Below are 18,857 nucleotides of genomic sequence, written 5' to 3'. Positions count from 1 at the left end.
CCCACCTCAGCCTCCCAAAGTGCTAGGATTACAGGTGTGAGCCACTGCGCCCGGCCCCCTTTGCCTTTCTGACTTTTTGTCTTCTCTGACAAACCCTAGCCATGAATGAACCCAATTATCTACTTTCTTTTTGCCTAAACCCTGGTAGTTGAGTCTCTGGAGACATCACACCTTCATTGTCCCCACCTGAACTGAGCCATCCAATCTTCTTGGGAATTTTGCTAATTCCAACTGATCAACTTTCCTTCCCTCCCTCTTTTCAAACATCGCATCGTGGCCTCTGCCCCGATCACTCTCAGCAGCAAACTCGACTTCGCATAGAAAACAGAGGCCATCAAGCCTGCCTGCCCCATTCCCAACCTCTTCCTACTCACTCCTTTTACAACAGAGGCCAGATCCCTCCTTTCTGGGGTGACCAGATTTAGCAAATAAAAATTCAGAATGCCCAGTTAGATCTGAATTTTGGATAAGCAGTGCATAAATAAGTTTTTAGTGTGGACCATACCTTCTTTTTTATTTTTGTTTTTCAGAGACAGGGTCTTGCTCTGTCTCCCAGGCTGGAGTGCAGTGGCTTGATCATGGCTCACTGCAGTCTTTGCCTCCTAGGCTCAAGCAATCCTCCCAGCTCTGCCTCCCAAGTAGCTGGGACCACAGGTGTGTGCCACCATGCCCAGCTAGTATTTTAATTTTTTGTAAAGACAGGGCTTCACTATGTTGTCCAGGCTGGTCTTGAACTCTTGGGCTCAAGTGATCCTCCTGCTTCGGTCTCCCAAAGGGCCGGGATTACAGGTGTAAGCCACTGTGCCTGGCCGCATGAGTCATACTTATACTCAACAATATGTGTTGTTGATCTGAATTCAGATGTAACTGGGCATCCTGCACTTCATCTGGCAGCTCTGCTTCTGTCCCAGGCCAGAGCTTCCCCTTGCTGGGGTTTGTGTTCTCTCCTGCCTTTATTCTGGATCATCCCTTCCTCCTCCAGTCCCTCCTTCTCTCTTCTGGACCTTCTCCATAAATATTTAAACGTCAACTTTTAGTTGACCCAAGGACACTCAGAATTGACACATTTCCAGGCCGACTTTGTGATGTGTGATCTTCTCCCTACCTTTCGTCTCCAGGTTCAGTGAATGGTACCACCATGCAGCCTGAGGAACAGGCTGTCAGCAAGCCCTGGCAGTTTCACCGCTTTAATCTTTTCCTCCAGTTCACTGACTTGTTGAAATTGCAATGACATTAGCAAACATTTACAAAATACTTACTCTGTGCCAGGCTCTGTGCTAAGTGTTTTATATTCATTAATTTAGTTAATCCACCCTATAATCCTATGAGTCAGGTGTAATTCCTGTTTTGCAGATAGGCAGACTGAGGTTACTCATCTAATAAATGACAGGGCTAAGGGATGGGATCTAGTCATTCCAGCTCCACAGTCTGCTTTTAAAAATTGCTGCTATACTCAAACAATATCATTTCTTGCTTATAGAATGGTCACAGCTGCCTTCTTTGTCATCTAGTTTTTCCATTGGTTTGTTAGTTGTTCACTATAGTCAAGGTTGCATTTTCTAATGTAATAGTTAATATGTTCAAAAATATGTATATGTATATGATGGATAAAAACCTTGTAGTATAACCATATATAGCAAGACTTTGACTCTAAAAAAATTATTTTTTAGTTTCCTCTATTTTGAACTTTATGAAAAGTATCATCCTAGGTACAGTCTTCTGTAACTAACTTTTTCACGATTTATTCATGTAGCTTCAGGTAGCTCATATATTTTTGTTGTTGTATATTTCACTGTGTGAACAATCCATGTTTTACTTACTCACTCTTCAGTTGATGGGAAGTTGGGCTACTTCCGTTTTTTTTTTTTTTTTATGAACGATGTTACTATAAACACTCCCATTAATCCATCTTGGGGTACATTGCAAGGGCTTCTTTTTTCTTTTTTTGAGATGGAGTCTTGCTCTGTCACCCAGGTTGGAGTGCAGTGGCGTGGTCTTGGCTCATTGCAACCTCCGCCTCCCCAGTTCAAGCGATTCTCCTGCCTCAGCCTCCCAAGTGTCTGGGACTACAGGCACCCATCACCATGCCCGCGTAATTTTTGTATCTTTAGTGGAGATAGGGTTTCACCATATTGTCCAGGCAGGTCTTGAACTCCTGACCTTGTGATCTGCCCACCTCGGCCTCCCAAAGTGCTGGGATTACAGGCTTGAGCCACCGCGCCCGGCCAATGTGTCTAATTCTTAATACAGTAATTATCTAATTCCTAATGATGTTGAACATCTTTTCCTACATTTATTCACTTAAGTGTCTATTTCTGCAAAGCACCTGTTTATGATTTCTTTCCCCTACTTTCTTTTGGATTATTTATCCCTTTGAAATTGCTTTCTTCAGTTCTTTTTGTATTCTGGATACTAATCTTTTATTGGTTATGTACACTAAAAATCTCTTGCCCTGATTGTGTCCAGGCAGGCTGTGTGTTGAATTGGAAGGGGCGCATGTCCTTGAAAGGCAGCAGCTGCTACTCAGCATCTGCCTGTTGTTGCCATGGACATGTGGACCCAGCGTGACTACGTCTTCCAACTCAAAAAGATTGATGTGAAACCTCTCAGTTTTTAAATGTTTTCCAGATGTTCTGTTTAACATGAAATGGACAAAAGGCCTAGGACAGAACCCCATGAAGCTCTCACATTCAAGGGCCCACCGCGTTGACTTAAGGAGTGGTCAGAGATGTGGGAGGGCAGCTGGGAGAGTCACGCCTTAGGGCCATACATGTGAGCATTTCCAGACAGAGGAGACCAGTGACAGAGTCGACTATTGCTGAGTACCAACACTTGAAGTTGCTTTTTATTCTTGGAGACTGGTAGAGATTTTAATTCTAATACTTTTCTGGGGATACAATTTAAATATTCAGTCTGTCTGGACTCAAGCTCCAAGACGAGCGGAATGTGTCTTTCTTCTAAATTGACTACCATTTTGCTTCTCTTCACAAACAAGAGTTCAGACCCTGTACAGAAGATTCAAGAAAATACATTATTAATGACTTCATAAAGTTGACCTTGTCTTGGGTTTGAGAGCACTGGTTTGCTGTTGCAGTTGTTACAAACAGCCTCTACTATAAAAATACATTACAACCCTGTTTGTTTGGCATTCGGTCAATGGGGTGGGGAGTATTTGGAGAAGTTACTTTAACCTGCTGCTGTCCATAGAAGGAAAACTCTCAGGATTTTCATACTCTGCCTGCAAAGGATCAGGGAGGGCAATGACCTTTATTTGCTGGCAATACCATTACGTGTAACTGATGTGCTGTTTTCTTTGTTTGCCAGTTAAGTGTATATGGAAACTCCAGCTGGCACTTTGATGAAGTGCGAAACCAATGTTATTTTCACCAGTTTATGAAAGAGCAACCTGATTTAAATTTCCACAATCCTGATGTTCAAGAAGAAATAAAAGTGAGTATAGATACCCACACAGATTTCTCCATTAATGGAAGTTTAGGTAGTTATTTAAAACCCTTTATATTGCACAGTAATTGTGTAGGCAAATCAAGCCTTTAGTTATTTGAAATACTCTATAGTTATTTGAAACACTTTATATTCCACAATAATTGTGTAGGCAAAAATCAAGCCTTAATTAAATCCAGGATTAAGCTGTCTGGTGCAAATGTAGACTCTCAGACGTGTTTGTGGCTCCTTCCTTCATCTAACCTAGAGTACCCTAAATGGAAGGAGGCAGAAACACCTGCCACCCTAGCTCCAAGTTGCCCCGCCACCTGTGACAGTAAGCTATGCAGTGTCTGTGACAGTGAGCTGTGCAGTGTCTGTGACAGCTGTGCGGTGTCTGTGACAGTGAGCTCTGCAGTGCCTGTGACAGCTGTGCAGTGGCAGTGACAGTGAGCTGTGCAGTGCCAGTGACAGTGAGCTGTGCAGTGCCCATGATAGTGAGCTGGTGCAGGGAGGTGGGTCATTTGGGGTCTGGCTCCTGCATCTGCAATGGGCCTCTTGGTGAGTTATTTGACTTTCATGTCTTAGCTGTCTCATCTATGAAACACAGTTGGTGGCAGTATTTGTTTCATAGGGCTGTTTGGAAGAATAGATGGGATAACCCATGCACAACACTTCTGTACTCATTCAGTAAATATTAACATATTGCCTTCTTTGTGCCAGGCCCTGTCCTAAGCACTAGGAATGCAGCAGTGAATAAAAGAAGCCTTACCCTCAAGGAGTCTCCAATGTACTGAGGGGAAAGCAGGCAATTAGCCACATATATATATATATATATATAAATGTCAGGTGGTGGTGAATGCCAAGGGGAAGGGGCATCGGAGTGCCAGGTAAAAGTGGCTCTTCTATATAAGGTGTGTAGGAGACGCCTTCTTATGATGAGATGCTGTTTGGACAAAAACTTGAAGTGGGAAGGGAACCATGTGGCTATCTGGGGGAAGAGAATTTCAGGCAGAAAGAAGAACAAATGCAAAGGTCCCGAGGTGAGAGTGTGGTTCGTGTGTTTCAGGGATGGCATGGAAGACACAGTGTAGGGTTGCCAAATTTGGCAAATAAAAATACAGGACATCCAGTTAAATTTTAAAGGAATGATACAACATTTGAGACATACTGCTACCAAAAAATTATTCATTGATTACCTGAAATTGAAATGTAATTGAGTGTCTTGTATTTTATCTGGCAACCCTACCAGTATCCTGGAGTGAAATGGGTTAGGGCGCTGAAGTAAGCAGTGGGGGCTGATCAGTTCTCACAACACAATTCACAAAACATAATGGCTATGTTCTTGTTCTTGTTCTTGCTGCTCCTGTGGCTACAGTGGGCAGAAACTTAGGTGAGTAGGGGACTCCTCTGAGCCAAGCAGGCGGGGAGGAGACCCGAACAGAACAGGGAGCAGTGGGCCTTTCCACAGCTCACCACATCAGCCAGATAGAGTGGATGTAAGCTGTCATGTTGGAGTCACTAGGGGCACCTAGAACCCTCGGTTTAGTTTAGTTTTATTTTGAAATAACAGTTTAATTGAGATATAATTCACATACCATAAAATTCACCCCTTTTGAGTGTGTAATTTAGTGGTTTTAGTATCTTCACAGAGTTGTGCAACCATCACTACCAATTTCATCACCTTTTTTTTTTTTTTGAGATAGTCTCACTCTGTCACCCAGGCTGGAGTATAGTGGCACGATCTTGGCTCACTGCAATTTGTGCCTCTTAGGTTCAAGCGATTCCCCTGCCTCAGCCTCTCGAGTAGCTGGGACTACAGGCATGTACCACCATGCCCAGCTAATTTTTGTATTTTTGTAGAGACAGGGTTTTGCCATGTTGGCCAGGCTGGTCTCAAACTCCTGGCCTCAGATGGTCCACCTGTCTCCGCTTCCCAAAGTGCTGGGATTGCAGGTATGAGCCACTGCACCCGGCCTAATTTCAGAACACTTTTATATTCTCAAAAAGAAACCCCATATCCATCAACAGTCACTCCTTATGGCCTTCTCCGTTTCTTCCCCCACCCCTTGGAAACCACAAATCTACTTTCTATCTTTTTACCCACCTAAGCCTCAGTTAGATAGGTTTTGCCTATTCTGGACACTTTATACAACAGAATCATGCTGTATCTGTGTATCCCCGGTAGGTATCTATATCTATGTTTATTTGAGAAACTACCAAGTTGTTTTTCAAAGCAGCTGCACCTTTTTACATTTCCACTAACCACGCGTACAGGCTCTAATTTCTCCACATTCTCACCAACACTTGTGACTGCATGTGTTTTTTATTACAGTCACCCTGGTGGGTATGAAGCGGCATCTCACTGGTTGTGTTTGCCAAATGGCTAAAGATGTTGATAATCTTTTCAGGTGCTTGTTGTTCATTTGTACATCTGCATTGTAGTAATGTCTATTCAAATCCTTTGCCATTATTATTTTATTTTATTTTAGATAGAGTTTTGCTCTGTCACCCAGGCTGCAGTGCAATGGTGCAGTCTTGGCTCATTTTAACCCCAGTCTCCCAGGCTCAAGTGATTCTTGCACCTCAGCTTCGTGAGTACCCGGGACTATAGGCACGTGCCACCACGCCCAGCTAATTTTTGTATTTTTTGTAGAGATGGGGTTTCTCCATGTTGGCCAGGCTGGTCTCGAACTCCTGGTATGGAGCAATCCTCCCTCCTTGACCTCCCACAATGCTGGGATTACAGGTATGAGCTACCGCACCTGGCCCTTTACCCATTGTTAAATAGGGTTGTCTTTTTATTATTGGGTTGTAAAAGTTCTTTACATTTTCCTTTTTTTTTTTTTTTTTTGAGACAGGGTCTCACTCTGTTACCCAGGCTGGAGTGCAGTGGTGTGATCTCAGCTCACTGCAACCTCCACCTCCTGGGTTCAAGCAACTCTCCTGCCTCAGCCACCCAAGTAGCTGAGATTACAGGTGCACATCACCATACCTGGTTAATTTTTGTATTTTTAGTAGAGACGGGGTTTCACCGTGTTGGCCAGGCTGGTCTTGAATCTTGTGGTCTCAACCAGTCCTCCTGCCTCAGCTTCCCAAAGTGCTGGGATTATAGGCATGAGCCACCGCACCTGGCCTCTTTATGTATTCTTGATACATGATTTACAAATAATTTTTCCCATTCTATTGGTTGTCTTTTTACTTTCTTGATGGTGCTTTTTGAAGCACAAGAGTTTTTAATTTTGATGATGTCCTATTTATTTATTTGTTTTTTGAGACAGAGTTATGCTCTTGTTACCCAGGCTGGAGTGCAGTGGTGCAATCTTGGCTCACTGCAACCTCTGCCTCCTGGGTTAAAGCGATTCTCCTGCTTCAGCCTCCTGAGTAGTTGGCATTATAGCATGTGCCACCACGCCCAGCTAATTTTTTGTGGTTTTAGTAGAGACAGGGGTTTTATCATGTTGACTTCAGGTGATCCACCCGCCTTGGCCTCCCAAAATGCAGGGATTACAGGCATAAGCCACCGCGCCTGGCCCAATTTATTTATTTTTTTCTTTTGTTGCTTGTGCCTTTAGTGTCATATCTAAGAACCGTTGCTTAATCCAAGATCATGCAGATTTACTCCTATGTTTTCTTCTCAGTTTCGTAGCTTTAGCTCTTACATTTTATGTTGTCTATGATCCATTTTTTAATTAATTTTTATATAGGGTGTGAAGGTAAGGAGTCCAACTTCTTTTTTTTTTTTTTTTTTTGCAGGTGGCTATTCAGTTATTCCAGCAATATATGTTTAAAAATACTATTCTTTCCCTACTGAATTGTCTGGCAACTTTTGTTGAAAATCAATTGACCACAAATGCATGGGTTTATTTCTGGACTCTCAATTCTGTTCCATTCATCTATCTGTCTGTCCTTATGTCAGTACCACACACTGTCTGAATTACCAGCGCTTTGTAGTAAGTTTTGAAATCTCGAAGTGTGAGTCCTACAACTTTGTTCTTTTTCCATATTGTTTGACTATTCCAAGTCCTTTGGATTTCCATACAAGTTTTTGAGTCAGCTTGACAATGTTTGCAAATAAGGCTGCTGAGGTTTTGATAGGGATTGCATTGAATCTGTGGTTCACTCTGGGGAATATAGCCATCTTATATTAAGTCTTCCAATCCATGAAGGTGAGATGTCTTTCCATTTATTTACATGTTCTTTCATTTCTTTCAACAATGTTTTGTAGTTCTCAGAGTACATGTCTTGTACTTCTTTTGTTAAATGTATTCCTATAGACTACTTAGTTTTAAGCCATTTTTTTTTTAAACTATATATGTTTGGTGATTCCAGAATTTGTATGAATTGTTTTGGAATCTGTTCCAGAAGTAAGCACCATGAGTGAGGGCACCTTGTCCTCATGGGGTTGTGGGGTGTAAACATGGTCAGCGGACTAACTAGGGGTTAGTTTTAAACTTCTCTGGTAGCCTGTGGACTCTCCTCTTCTTCATCACCAAAACTCCTTTGCATACCCCCCACGCCTCACGCTCTCCCCACACATTCTATGTGCTAAGTGCTGTACCTGGATAAATTAGTGCTCAGAATAAGCCTAATTTACGAGGTTTTGTGATCATTTTACAGAGAAGAAAACTGAGGCTTAGACAGGTAAAGTCACCATCCTTGGGAGTCATGGTGCAGGATTGAAATCCAGACACTGGGACTTGAGTTCATGCTCTTAACCACAGTCCTACACCTGCTTTGTACATGTAGGCAATGTATGTGTTTCCTTGTCCATGCTTCGCTTTTTCTGCACAGTTTTTTCAAGGAGGTTTTCAGTTATAAATTGATAAATGTGAGTGTAAACCAGCTGTTTTACAGTTGGTTTATCAGGCAGTGGATTTTTCCAGTCTCCTTGTGGCAACAGTGATAAATTGTCTGGGGCTGTTTAGACAAGTGTGATAAATTCTGCCAAAATGTGCCAGCCAATACATTAATTATTTTTTTGACTAACCCCGCTGTGCTCTTCCAGATACCCAAGCCTTGGAGTGTGTGGATAGGATCCTTATTTACTGGTCCTCTGGCTGAAATCCCTCATGTGATGAATCATTACTGCCTCCGGTTGAGAGATTAGACTTTATTTGCAAGACTGGTTTAGAAGATTTACTATTAGAAGTAAATAAGAAACGCTGAGAAACTGAGAGGAAAGCCTCTTTGCTCCTGGAAAGGGACCTTTGGCATGAAGGAGACTTCTGTCACCCTCCTCCCCACCTCACCCCCAGCAGCGCTTGTTTCTGCAGTAGAGTTAAGCAGGTTAATAATTTGCAGCTTAGAGGGTTTGTGTGGAGGAGGCATTTGGAATGACTTGCTTGCATACCAACTTGTACTCCTGGAGCCTGAGCTCACTTCCTCCCCGCTCCTATCAGATTTTGCTTTATCTGCACAGTGGGAGGCTGGCATGCGGGGGAAATACAGCAGAGAGCACCCTCTGCTCTCCGTCTCTTTCTCCTCCCCTTTGCACTGGCTATCAGGGGACTTGGCTCTGCTCTGAACCTCTTAGGGCTTGAGTGCTTTACCTGAAGAAGTCAGAAAACCTTCTCTGAGGTATCAGGGCTGTATATTTGTATACTATTTTATGCTTTTCCAATCACTTTGGTTTTTACTGGTCCTCCAAATTTCTTATTTGACAAATGAGGAAACTGAGGCACAGAGAGGTGAAGTAACCCAGCAGGTTAGCAGCATGGCAAGGAAGAGACTCCAGATGGCCTGGCCTCATGTCTGGGGTTTGGAGTGATCCTAGACCTGCCATATGGGAATGCTGAGCCCCAGGGTAGGGACTGCTAGGGAGACCCAGTTGAAGAAGGAACCCAGAGCATAGGTGTAGGCTCTGTTCTTTCCCTACTAAGCATGATACTGCTGGAGGCAGCAGCTCAATTCAAAACACAATTCACTCACTACCTGCTTGATTATCTAGCTGTATGCTTGATAATAATAATTGTGCCATTTATTGCACCTCCTCTATGCCAGGCACTTTATTACAATAATTCACTCATTTAACAATAGGTATTGTGTGTCTTGACCACGTGCTAAGGGTGTAGGGGCTGGTAAGATAGATACCTCTTGTGGCCATCCTGGGGCTTATATTCTGGACTGGGAGGTGGACAATTAACAGGCAATTACAATAAAATGTGCCAAGCGGTCATGACAGTAGGAGGTAGGAATACACAGGGCAAGCGTCTGACCTGGACATATTTGGAGAGGAGGTGAAATACCTGAGGAACAGGCATGAGCCAAGTGAAGAGGCGTGGGTGGGAGTGTTTCCAGCAGAGGAAAGCATGGATTATGACACATCAGAGGTGCTGGGAGTTGTCCAATGTCACTGGGATGTGATATATAGAGCAGGGAGTGACCCGATGAGACTAGAGAGGTCACCAGGGGCCAGGTCAGGAGCACCACTGAATGCCCTGGTAAGGATATGGGTTTAAAAGGTCTTAGGTATGGACATGTTTTTGTTGTTGTTGTTGTTTCATTTTGAGAAATCAGTCTGGTTTTGGAGAAGGGGTTTGAGTAGGGCAGGTTTTGAGGCTTTGGGGCCAGGGAGGAGGATGGTGCAGTAATCGGGAAAGAAATTCTGGTGGCTTTAGGCCAGTGATGGAGGCATAGAGGTCCTGAGAAATCATCAGGACTCTGAGAGGAGTCCCCTGTGAATCCCAGGTTTCAGATTTGAATATGGGGTGGGTGACAGGACCATTTTCTGGGATGGGAGACACAGGAAGAGAGAGGGAAATATCTTCGGTATGGAGAGCTGGAGCTGCCTGTGAGACATCCAAGTGTTTGGACGGTTAGATATAAGGACACTGGGCCGGGCATGGTGGCTCACACCTGCAATCCCAGCGCTTTGGGAGGCTGAGGTGGGTGGATCACGTGGTCAGGAGTTCAAGACCAGTCTGGCCAACATGGTGAAACCCCATCTCTACTAAAAATACAAAAATTAGTTGGGCATGGTGGTGGGCTCCTGTAATCCCAGCTACTCGGGAGGCTGAGGCAGGAGAATTGCTAGAACCCATGAGGCAGAGGTTGCAGTGCGCCGAGATCATGCCACTGCACTCCAGCCTGGGCAACAGAGCAAGACACAGTCTTGGGGGAATAAAAAAAGATATGAGGACATGGAGCTCAGGGAAAAGTCTGGTCTAGAGGTAAAACTTTGGGACTTGTTAACATGGCTGATGTCTACAGAGCTCAGGCAGGTGTTTGGTGAGAGAAGTAGGCTGGGTAAGGTGAGCAAGAGGGTCAACTGCAACTTAGCTGGAGCAAATTGCTCACATGCGAATGAGGGCCAGGTGTTGGTAGAGCTTCCAATTAAAAGAAAAAACAAAGGAAGCCAGCCTAGCAAATAAGTCAGCAATTCTGCTGCCACCACTTACCAACCATGACCTTGTCAAAGGCACATCATCTTCCTGAGCCGCAGTTTCCTCGTTGGTAAAGGGGGACCAATGATGGTATGTACCTAATGGGGTTACGTGAAGATTAAATGGTTTAACCTTTGTAAAGCACTTAGGATGCTGTGTTTTTTACTGTATACAGTACTTGTTAAATAGTCAGTAAATTGGTAAGTAAATAAATACTATCGTGAAGTGAAATGTCCAGAGGGTGTAAGATCGAGCCCCAAGGAGCACTGACATCAAAAAACTGCAGAAGAGACAGAGAAGGGAGGCAAACCAAGGGGCAGGGTGTAACGGAGCTAAGGTATCTGTTTCTACAAGACGAGATTGGTCAACAGTGTCAAATAATGCAGAGAGACTGGGTAACATAAAGACTGAAAGGGGTCCGGGCATGGTGGCTCATGCCTGTAATCTCAACACTTTGGGAGGCCGAGGTGGGTGGATTACTTGAGGTCAGGAGTTCGAGACGAGCCTGGGCAACATGGTGAAACTCCGTCTCTACTAAAAATATAAAAATTAGCCAGATGTAGTGACAGGCACCTGTAATCCCAGCTACTCAGGAGGCTGAGGCAGGAGAATTGCTTGAACCTGGGAGGCAAAGGTTGCCGAGCTGAGATCACACCGCTGTACTCCAGCCTGGGTGACAGTGAGACTCCATCTCAAAAAAAAAAAGAAGACTGAAAAGTCAATTGACTCTGGCAGCAATACCGTATTTACTCCATACAGAAACCCTCCATACTGTGTTATTGATGGAGACACTGAGCCTTAGCTGGTCTTGCAGATGCCCTATGTCATGCAGCTGGACAGCAAGAGACCTGGGTTGTACCCAGAGGGTCAGATTCTGAAGTCCTTGATCTTTCCTCTACTTCCTGCTTCTGGAGGAGTTAGCAAAGAATTTTTCCAAGATTTCTGAACATGAGTAGGGTCAGTTTTCTTTCTCTTGTCTCTAAGTAGAGGAATAGTTTCCCCTGTATTCTGAAATATCCTTTCTCATTCCTTCTTGAGATGGACAACCTGGGATTGATGACATTTTCAAGAGGATGTCTTCTGTTTGTTTTTGTTTTTTTTTAAGTAGAGACAGGGTCTCACTTTGTTGCCCAGGCTGGTCTTGAACTCCCGAGCTGAAGTGATGCTCCCACCTCGGTCTCTGAAAGTACTAGGATTACAGGCATGAGCCACCAAAGAGGATGTCTTCTCTATCATCACATGTAAGAGTAGACAGAGCTTTTCCCAAACATGGCTTTTAAGGTAAACGGGCCCCCAAATGTCAGCCATCTGAAAAGGAAAGGCTTGGCTTGAGGTTCTGTGCATTTGGATATGTTAACTTGCTTCCTTAATATTGACTTGCTTTCTTTTCACTCAGAGCAGTGAGTCATTTAAAGAGAAAAGAGTTAAAAGGTTCCCAGTGGAAAAACCAGGCGTATGTGATGTCATGGGAGTCAGACAGGAGTCAAGGACGTAGTGTACAGTCCAGTTCCCAGAGTCCACGGCACCTACGTGGGTCACTAGACCTAGCCGACTCAGGCTCTGTGCCCATTTTTGCATCTGGAACCCTGGGAGACCTTCACTGGAGTAAAGAGGGTTAACAATTAAAATCTGAAGCTCTCTTTTCTCTCCTGGTTGAGAGAATAAATAGCATGAAGCAAATATTTTTCAAGAGCAAACTTTGGATTATCTTGGTGATAATCTGAATTATCAGCATTTAAAATGACTTTCAGAAAATGTCCATCAAGCTTTTACTGTTTTGTCTCATTAAACAATGATAATATTTTCGATTATGCCAGGACCATAAACCGTCTGTGGGGTACAAGTTTCTCATGTTTAATGTCAGGTCAATATTTCACAATGCTGAGATCTGGACTCTGTAAAGAAAAGGACTGGCTTTATTTTAGGAAATCAGTGCCCAAAAGCTTGATGTTTACACAGAATGGTGCTTCATGTTTTCCCACACTTTTGTTAGAGGCTGCTTGGATGCCTTCAGTTATTCGTGCTCTGCCCCAACCAATGTTCACACTTTTAAAGAACAGCACCACCTGGGGGTGGACCCGGGTTGCGTGGGGTCTGAAGCTCATAGTAATTGAGGGCCTTTTAAAATAGAGCACAAAATTAAGTACAGAAAAGTTGGCATTTATTTAGAATGAGCAAAGAAGGGGAGTTAGATGGGTGAAAGTGAGAGGTCTTGAAGCTTAAGTTTGGTTAGCTTCATAGAAATAAGGTCACCCCTGAAGCCACTGAAAACTTGTTCTAGAAATGAGGTGCCTTGCTTTGCCCCAAGACTTCTCTAGTCCATTCTCTGATGAATGGCTGCCACTTCCTGCTTGCCAGCCATTGCAAACCCTCCCCAGGGCGAATTGTTGTTTTACCCTCTTGTATTACCATGTTTCTCTTCTTTATCTCAGCTGTGATTTAAATATTTTTGTGTTGCTATTTGTCTAGCTGGAGATTCTAAAATAATCCGGGAGACCTAGGGCTGTGTCTGTTGTATTTTGCTTGCGGTTGTAGTTCCAGGGCTTGCCTAAGTGCCTGGTATATAGTAGGAGCTCAAATATTTACTGAATGGATGAATTTGGTAAAAGAGAAAGGCATTAGTAAGAACAAATTTGTTTTTTATGCCCCAGAGAAAAATTCCACTGGGTAGAGATTACTGGAGGTTATTTGGGTCACTTGTGCCCATGATAAGAGTTATTCGCCCCAGAACCTGCTCTTAGGTATAAAAAATTGATTCGAGCTTCACCGTTCAAAATCTCAGCTTAAAGTGAATTGACATGAGCAGTATTAACCCTTGCATTTAGCTGTTGAGACCCTTGATTTAACTTGAAACTTCCACATTCACATGCAGATAGAAGAAACGCTTCAAGTCAAACAAGTTGATATGGTTTGGCTGCGTCCTCACCTGAGTCTCATCTTGAATTGGAATTCTCAGAATCCCCAGGTGTCACGGGAGGGAGCAGGTGGAGATACTTGAATCATGGGCGTGGTTTCCTCCGTCCTGTTCTCGTGATAGTGAGTTCTGATGGTTTTATAAATGGGAGTTCTCCTGCACAAACTCTCTTGCTTGCTGTCATGTAAGATGTGACTTTGCTCCTCATTCTCCTTCTGCCATGATTGTGAGGCCTCCCCAGCCCTGTGAAACTGTGAGTCAATTAAACAGCTTTACCTCACAAATTACCCAGTCTTAGGTATGTCTCTATTAGCAGCATGAGAACAAACTCTAATACACGCGTGAACTGTAGGATAGTTGTCATTTGGGATCTGTGGCTCTGTTCCCCTCCACAGGTGAAAACTGGTTGTTTAATTCTAGTACTTTACTGATGGTTTTGCTCGAAAGTGATATATTCATTCCTGTGAAACCTTCCGTACAACAAGAGATGAGCCAAGAGAAAAGTAGGGAGAGCCACTGTTCCTTTGCAGAGCTTGTGAGCGGGTGCTAGAGCAGGCCTCGCTGGGAGGGGCTGGCTGGGGGGTTGAGGCGGGTAGCTGAGGCTCAGGCCCTCTGCTTTTCAGGGTCATCTGGTCCTCCCACCTGTCCCAGTACAGGCTAGGCCAGCCTCTGCCTCCATGCTTGGCTCATGTTGTCCCATTCCCACCCTCCCTTGAAATCCTACCAGGTCATCTAGGTCAAGTTCAAGCTCTAGCTCTTCCTTCTCCTGTTGTGCCCACCCATATTATTTTGAAATGTCTTGAAGCTCTTGCAGCCCTGTAGGCAGAGGTATCTCCTCTCATGAGGACCTGCATTATTAGGTGACCATCCCTTGTCCCACATGTCCCCAACTATTCTGTAGACCTGAAGCCAGGGAACATGCTGTACTTCTGTAATGTTTGGTTATTCAGGCTCAATATGTCATTCTTTCATGCTACAATTGGTTCACTAAGTACCAGGTGCTGTGTCAGAGGCCTACAGATGGGTACCACCACACCCAGCTAATTTTTCATTTTTTGTAGAGACAGGGTTTTGTCACGTTGCCCCGCTGGTCTAGAACTCCTGGGCTCAAGCGATCCTCCCACCTCAGCCTCCTAAATTGCTGAGATTACAGGTGTGAGCCATCATACCTGGCTAGAAAAATCTTTTCAAGGTTCGTCCAAGTCGTAGCACGTGTCAGCACATCGCTGCTTTCCAAGGCCAAATAGTCGTCGTATGGACAGACCATTGGGGTGGCTTCCACTTTCTGGCTATGATGAATAATGCTGCTATGAGTATTTGTGAACAAGTTTTTGTGTGGACATAAGTTTTCATTTCTCTTGGGTATATACCTATGCGTGAAATTGCTGGGTCTTATGGTAACTTGATGTTTAACCTTTTGAGGAAATGCCATACTATACAGTTGATTCTTCACACATCAGATCTTTAAAAAATGTAAGTCAGCCCACAGCCTTTTCTGCTTAAAAATTCCTCCAGAGGTTTCCCATCACCCTCACACAAGTCCCAGATCTTTCCTGTTAGCTACAAAGCTGAGCATGATGAGTTAGTTCTCTTTACCTCTTTCTACTCACTTATGCTCCTCTGGCCACACTGTCCACCCCCTACCTCCGCCACTGCCCTTTTTTTTTTTTTTTTTTTTTTTGAAACAGGATCTCCTTCTGCCACCCAGGCTGGAGTGCAGTGGCATGATCTTGGCTCACTGCAACCTCCTACTTTCAGGTTCAAGCAATTCTCATGCTCACCCTCCCAAGTAGCTGGGACTACAGGTGCATGCCTCCACGCCAGACTAATTTTTGTGTTTTTAGTAGAGACGGGGTTTTACCATGTTGGCCAGGCTGGTATCAAATTCCTGGCCTCAAGTGATCCGCTCACCTCAGCCTCCCAAAATGCTGGGATCATAGGCGTGAGCCACCGCACCCGACCTAACCACTTATTTGCACCAGTCTTCATCTCTCTAATCTTTGGCTTCAGCATTAAAAATGCCTGGGAACCAGGCAGGCCATGGTGATGTGCTCAGGAGCAGGTGAGGCATGGGAGAGGCTGAGCAGGCAATGACTACCTTCTCTCTAGCAAGGTGTGTTGGGAGAGTAGGGCAGGAGAGGAGAGAGAGCCGGGGGCATTCATACAGTAATTGGATTTCCAGCACACACCTTAGGAAGAAATTCTGTTACCAAAGAATAAAATGCAATGTATGAGAACCTGGATTTTCAGGCTTAACTATTTTTGCTTGGGATCAATTTATCTGTGAAATTAAAGCCAGTGGAATAATGTACGTTTCATCTTTTTTAAGAAGGAGTTTTGTCCTTGTTGCCCAGCTGGAGTGCAATGGCCTAATCTCGGCTCACCACAACTTCTGCCTCCCAGGTTCAAGCAATTCTCCTGCCTCAGCCTCCTGAGTAGCTGGGATTACAGGCACCTGCCACCGTGCCTGGCTAATTTTTGTATTTTTAGTAGAGACGTGGTTTCATCATGTTGGCCAGGCTGGTCTCAAACTCCTGACCTCAGGTGATCCGCCTGCCTCAGCCTCCCAGAGTTCTGGGATTACAGGTGTGAGCCACCGCACCCGGCCCATTTCATCTTTTATTATGTGAGTGTCTTCGAGACAATACCTGTATCTGAGTTTTACCACAGGATCATCACTATTCTTATTTACTCGGTTGATGGTTGATTCTATTTTGTTTTGTGTTCCTTCCATATTACTCCTAGCAGGAGATCCTTTAATACCTAAGGACTTCACCTCTCATTAGCTTTCCTAGTAAGGAGTGAAATATTTAACTATTGAGTAATGTGTTGTTTTCTTTTAAGTTTGCAGTGACAGTTAAGGAGTTGGGCATGAGGGAGATGAGAAACTTTCCCAGTTTACCCTGAGTCCTATCTTTTATTATGGTTTCATTCTTCCATTTCTAGTGGATTCTCTAAGCTTTGGAAACATCTTCATAACATCCATTACAAATGTAACTAATTGTAATTCTGAATTCAAATATGAAGGAGGTGTGGGAGTCACTAAATGCAGTTACTTGAGAGTGCATTATAGTAAGACAGTTATGCTAAATACATAAAAAATAGGCTATGTGAATACGTGAATACTGTGCTTGTTCTGTATGTAGATATCTATTTTATGATGCCAAGTCGTTAACAGTCAAAACTTTTATTAAATGTTGTGATAATAAAGTGTAGTTAATGTAACCAAGCATTTTGCTTCTTTGTCTTTAGGAAATTTTACAGTTCTGGCTCACAAAGGGTGTTGATGGTTTTAGCTTTGATGCTGTTAAATTTCTCCTAGAAGCAAAGCATCTGAGAGATGAGATCCAAGTAAATAAGACCCAAATCCCGGTAAAGTTTTATTTTAAACGTTTTTCTTTTGCCTTTTCTGAAAATGTCATCAGAGTGTTTTCTTTCTCAGCCTGAGATACCAATGACAAAGATGAGCTTTGTCCTGTGTCTAGTAAGTACCTCGATTCATTTCTTTAGGAAATGCGCAAGAGTTTCAAATGAATATGCACAAGATGTTTTTTCCACTGGTTCCCTCCAGAGTGAGGGATCCCTTGGAGTCCTTCAGTGACAAGGGTTCTGAAAGACATGGACAGTGTGGCCTCTACTAAGGGCCACAAAATAGAGGACATTTACTCCTGCAATGTTGTCATCTGACATAAGTTCAAGTGAGGAGGCCTTGGCTTGTATGAGATGTTATCTTTTGATTCTAGGAGATTATTGTCATCCTAGAAAGACATAAAAATAAGACATTGACGTAGAAATCCTACAAAGATATAGAAATCAGGAAAAGTTTACTGAAACCCTGAGAAAAGCATAACAGTAAGGAGAAAAGATAGTGGTGGCAAAGAAACCAATTTAAGTGCATGATGTTAATATTTTTGTGAGCAGATAAAGTATAAGTGTAATAATGAGCTCTATAACCACTAAGATCATTTTCTTTGTCTTTAAAAGTGTCTGAAACATTTTGACAATTACATGGTCAGGAGGACTTTGTAATCAGTGTTTTGCTTGGTAAAATTTATTTGCTAAAATGGGTGACAGTTTATTAGAGAAATATTGCTTAGTAGATTTATAAAGTTAACAACTTGAGCATCAAATGAAGTATTCTTCTCCATCCACAAAACCATGTTTGAGTGTGTGTCTCGCTTGGCTTGAGCCCTTTGAAGAGGTTGTCTACATTCACATAGAGCCAGCTGTGGGCATGCGATGTATGAAATGATAACCATGTCGTCCTGGTTTTCAAAGGACACGGTCACACAATACTCGGAGCTGTACCATGACTTCACCACCACGCAGGTGGGAATGCATGACATTGTCCGCAGCTTCCGGCAGACCATGGACCAATACAGCACGGAGCCCGGCAGATACAGGTGACCACGGCACATGCTCTCATTCTTCCTGGGCTTAGTGTGTGATCTGCAGTGTATCCCTCACAACCAAGTGTATTTGGAGGTTCAAGTAATAATGTAACAAGCCTGCATAATTATAATTGATTACAGTTTGGTTATACCGGGGCCTGCCATATTCCTTTCCTGTTTGCTTACTTTGCTGACTTTCAGTTTCCTCTTTTGTTAAATGATGCAGATCGATCACACTACTTCTTCACAGGAGTTTTGTGAAAATTAGGTTAATTAAAAAGAGATTATATTAGCTAAATGTTAACCATGAACCATTGTTTTTTTCTTTTTTAAAAACCAGCTCCAGGCTGGGCACAGTGGCTCATGTCTGTAAACCCAGCACTGTGGGAGGCCAAGGCAGGCGGATCACGAGGTCAGGAGTTTGAGACCATCCTGGCCAACGTGGTGAAACCCTGTCTACTAAAATACAAAAATTAGCTGGGCCTGGTGGTGGGAGCCTATAATACTAGCTACTTGGGAGGCTGAGGCAGGAGGCAGAGGAGGCAGAGGTTGCAGTGAGTCAAGATTGTGCCACTGCACTCCAGCCTGGGCAACAGAGCGAGACTCCATCTCAAAAAAATAGAAATAAAAAAAATAAGAACCAAAAAAACAGAACCAGCTCCAGCTGGGTGCAGTGGCTTATGCCTGTAATCCCAGCACTGTGGGGGGTCGAGGCTGGCGGATCAC

At 43.6% G+C, this 18,857-nt stretch overlaps 1 protein-coding gene across 1 annotated transcript in view; it reads left to right on the top strand.

The window, feature by feature from the left end:
* Positions 1-18,857, top strand: part of SLC3A1 (solute carrier family 3 (amino acid transporter heavy chain), member 1) — a 44,123-nt gene that overhangs the window by 5,910 nt on the left and 19,356 nt on the right. Inside the window, exons 3-6 of the mRNA XM_011936025.1 lie at positions 1,119-1,159; positions 3,325-3,450; positions 16,993-17,112; positions 18,019-18,143. Coding sequence (XP_011791415.1) covers positions 1,119-1,159; positions 3,325-3,450; positions 16,993-17,112; positions 18,019-18,143 — 412 coding nt within the window. The remainder of the gene's footprint in view (positions 1-1,118; positions 1,160-3,324; positions 3,451-16,992; positions 17,113-18,018; positions 18,144-18,857) is intronic.

Source organism: Colobus angolensis, unplaced genomic scaffold (genome assembly GCF_000951035.1).
Source record: "Colobus angolensis palliatus isolate OR3802 unplaced genomic scaffold, Cang.pa_1.0 Scaffold15, whole genome shotgun sequence".
Classification (NCBI taxonomy): Eukaryota; Metazoa; Chordata; class Mammalia; order Primates; family Cercopithecidae; genus Colobus; species Colobus angolensis.
Note: the sequence above shows the minus strand (reverse complement) of the source record. Positions and strands in the feature narration are given on the sequence as shown.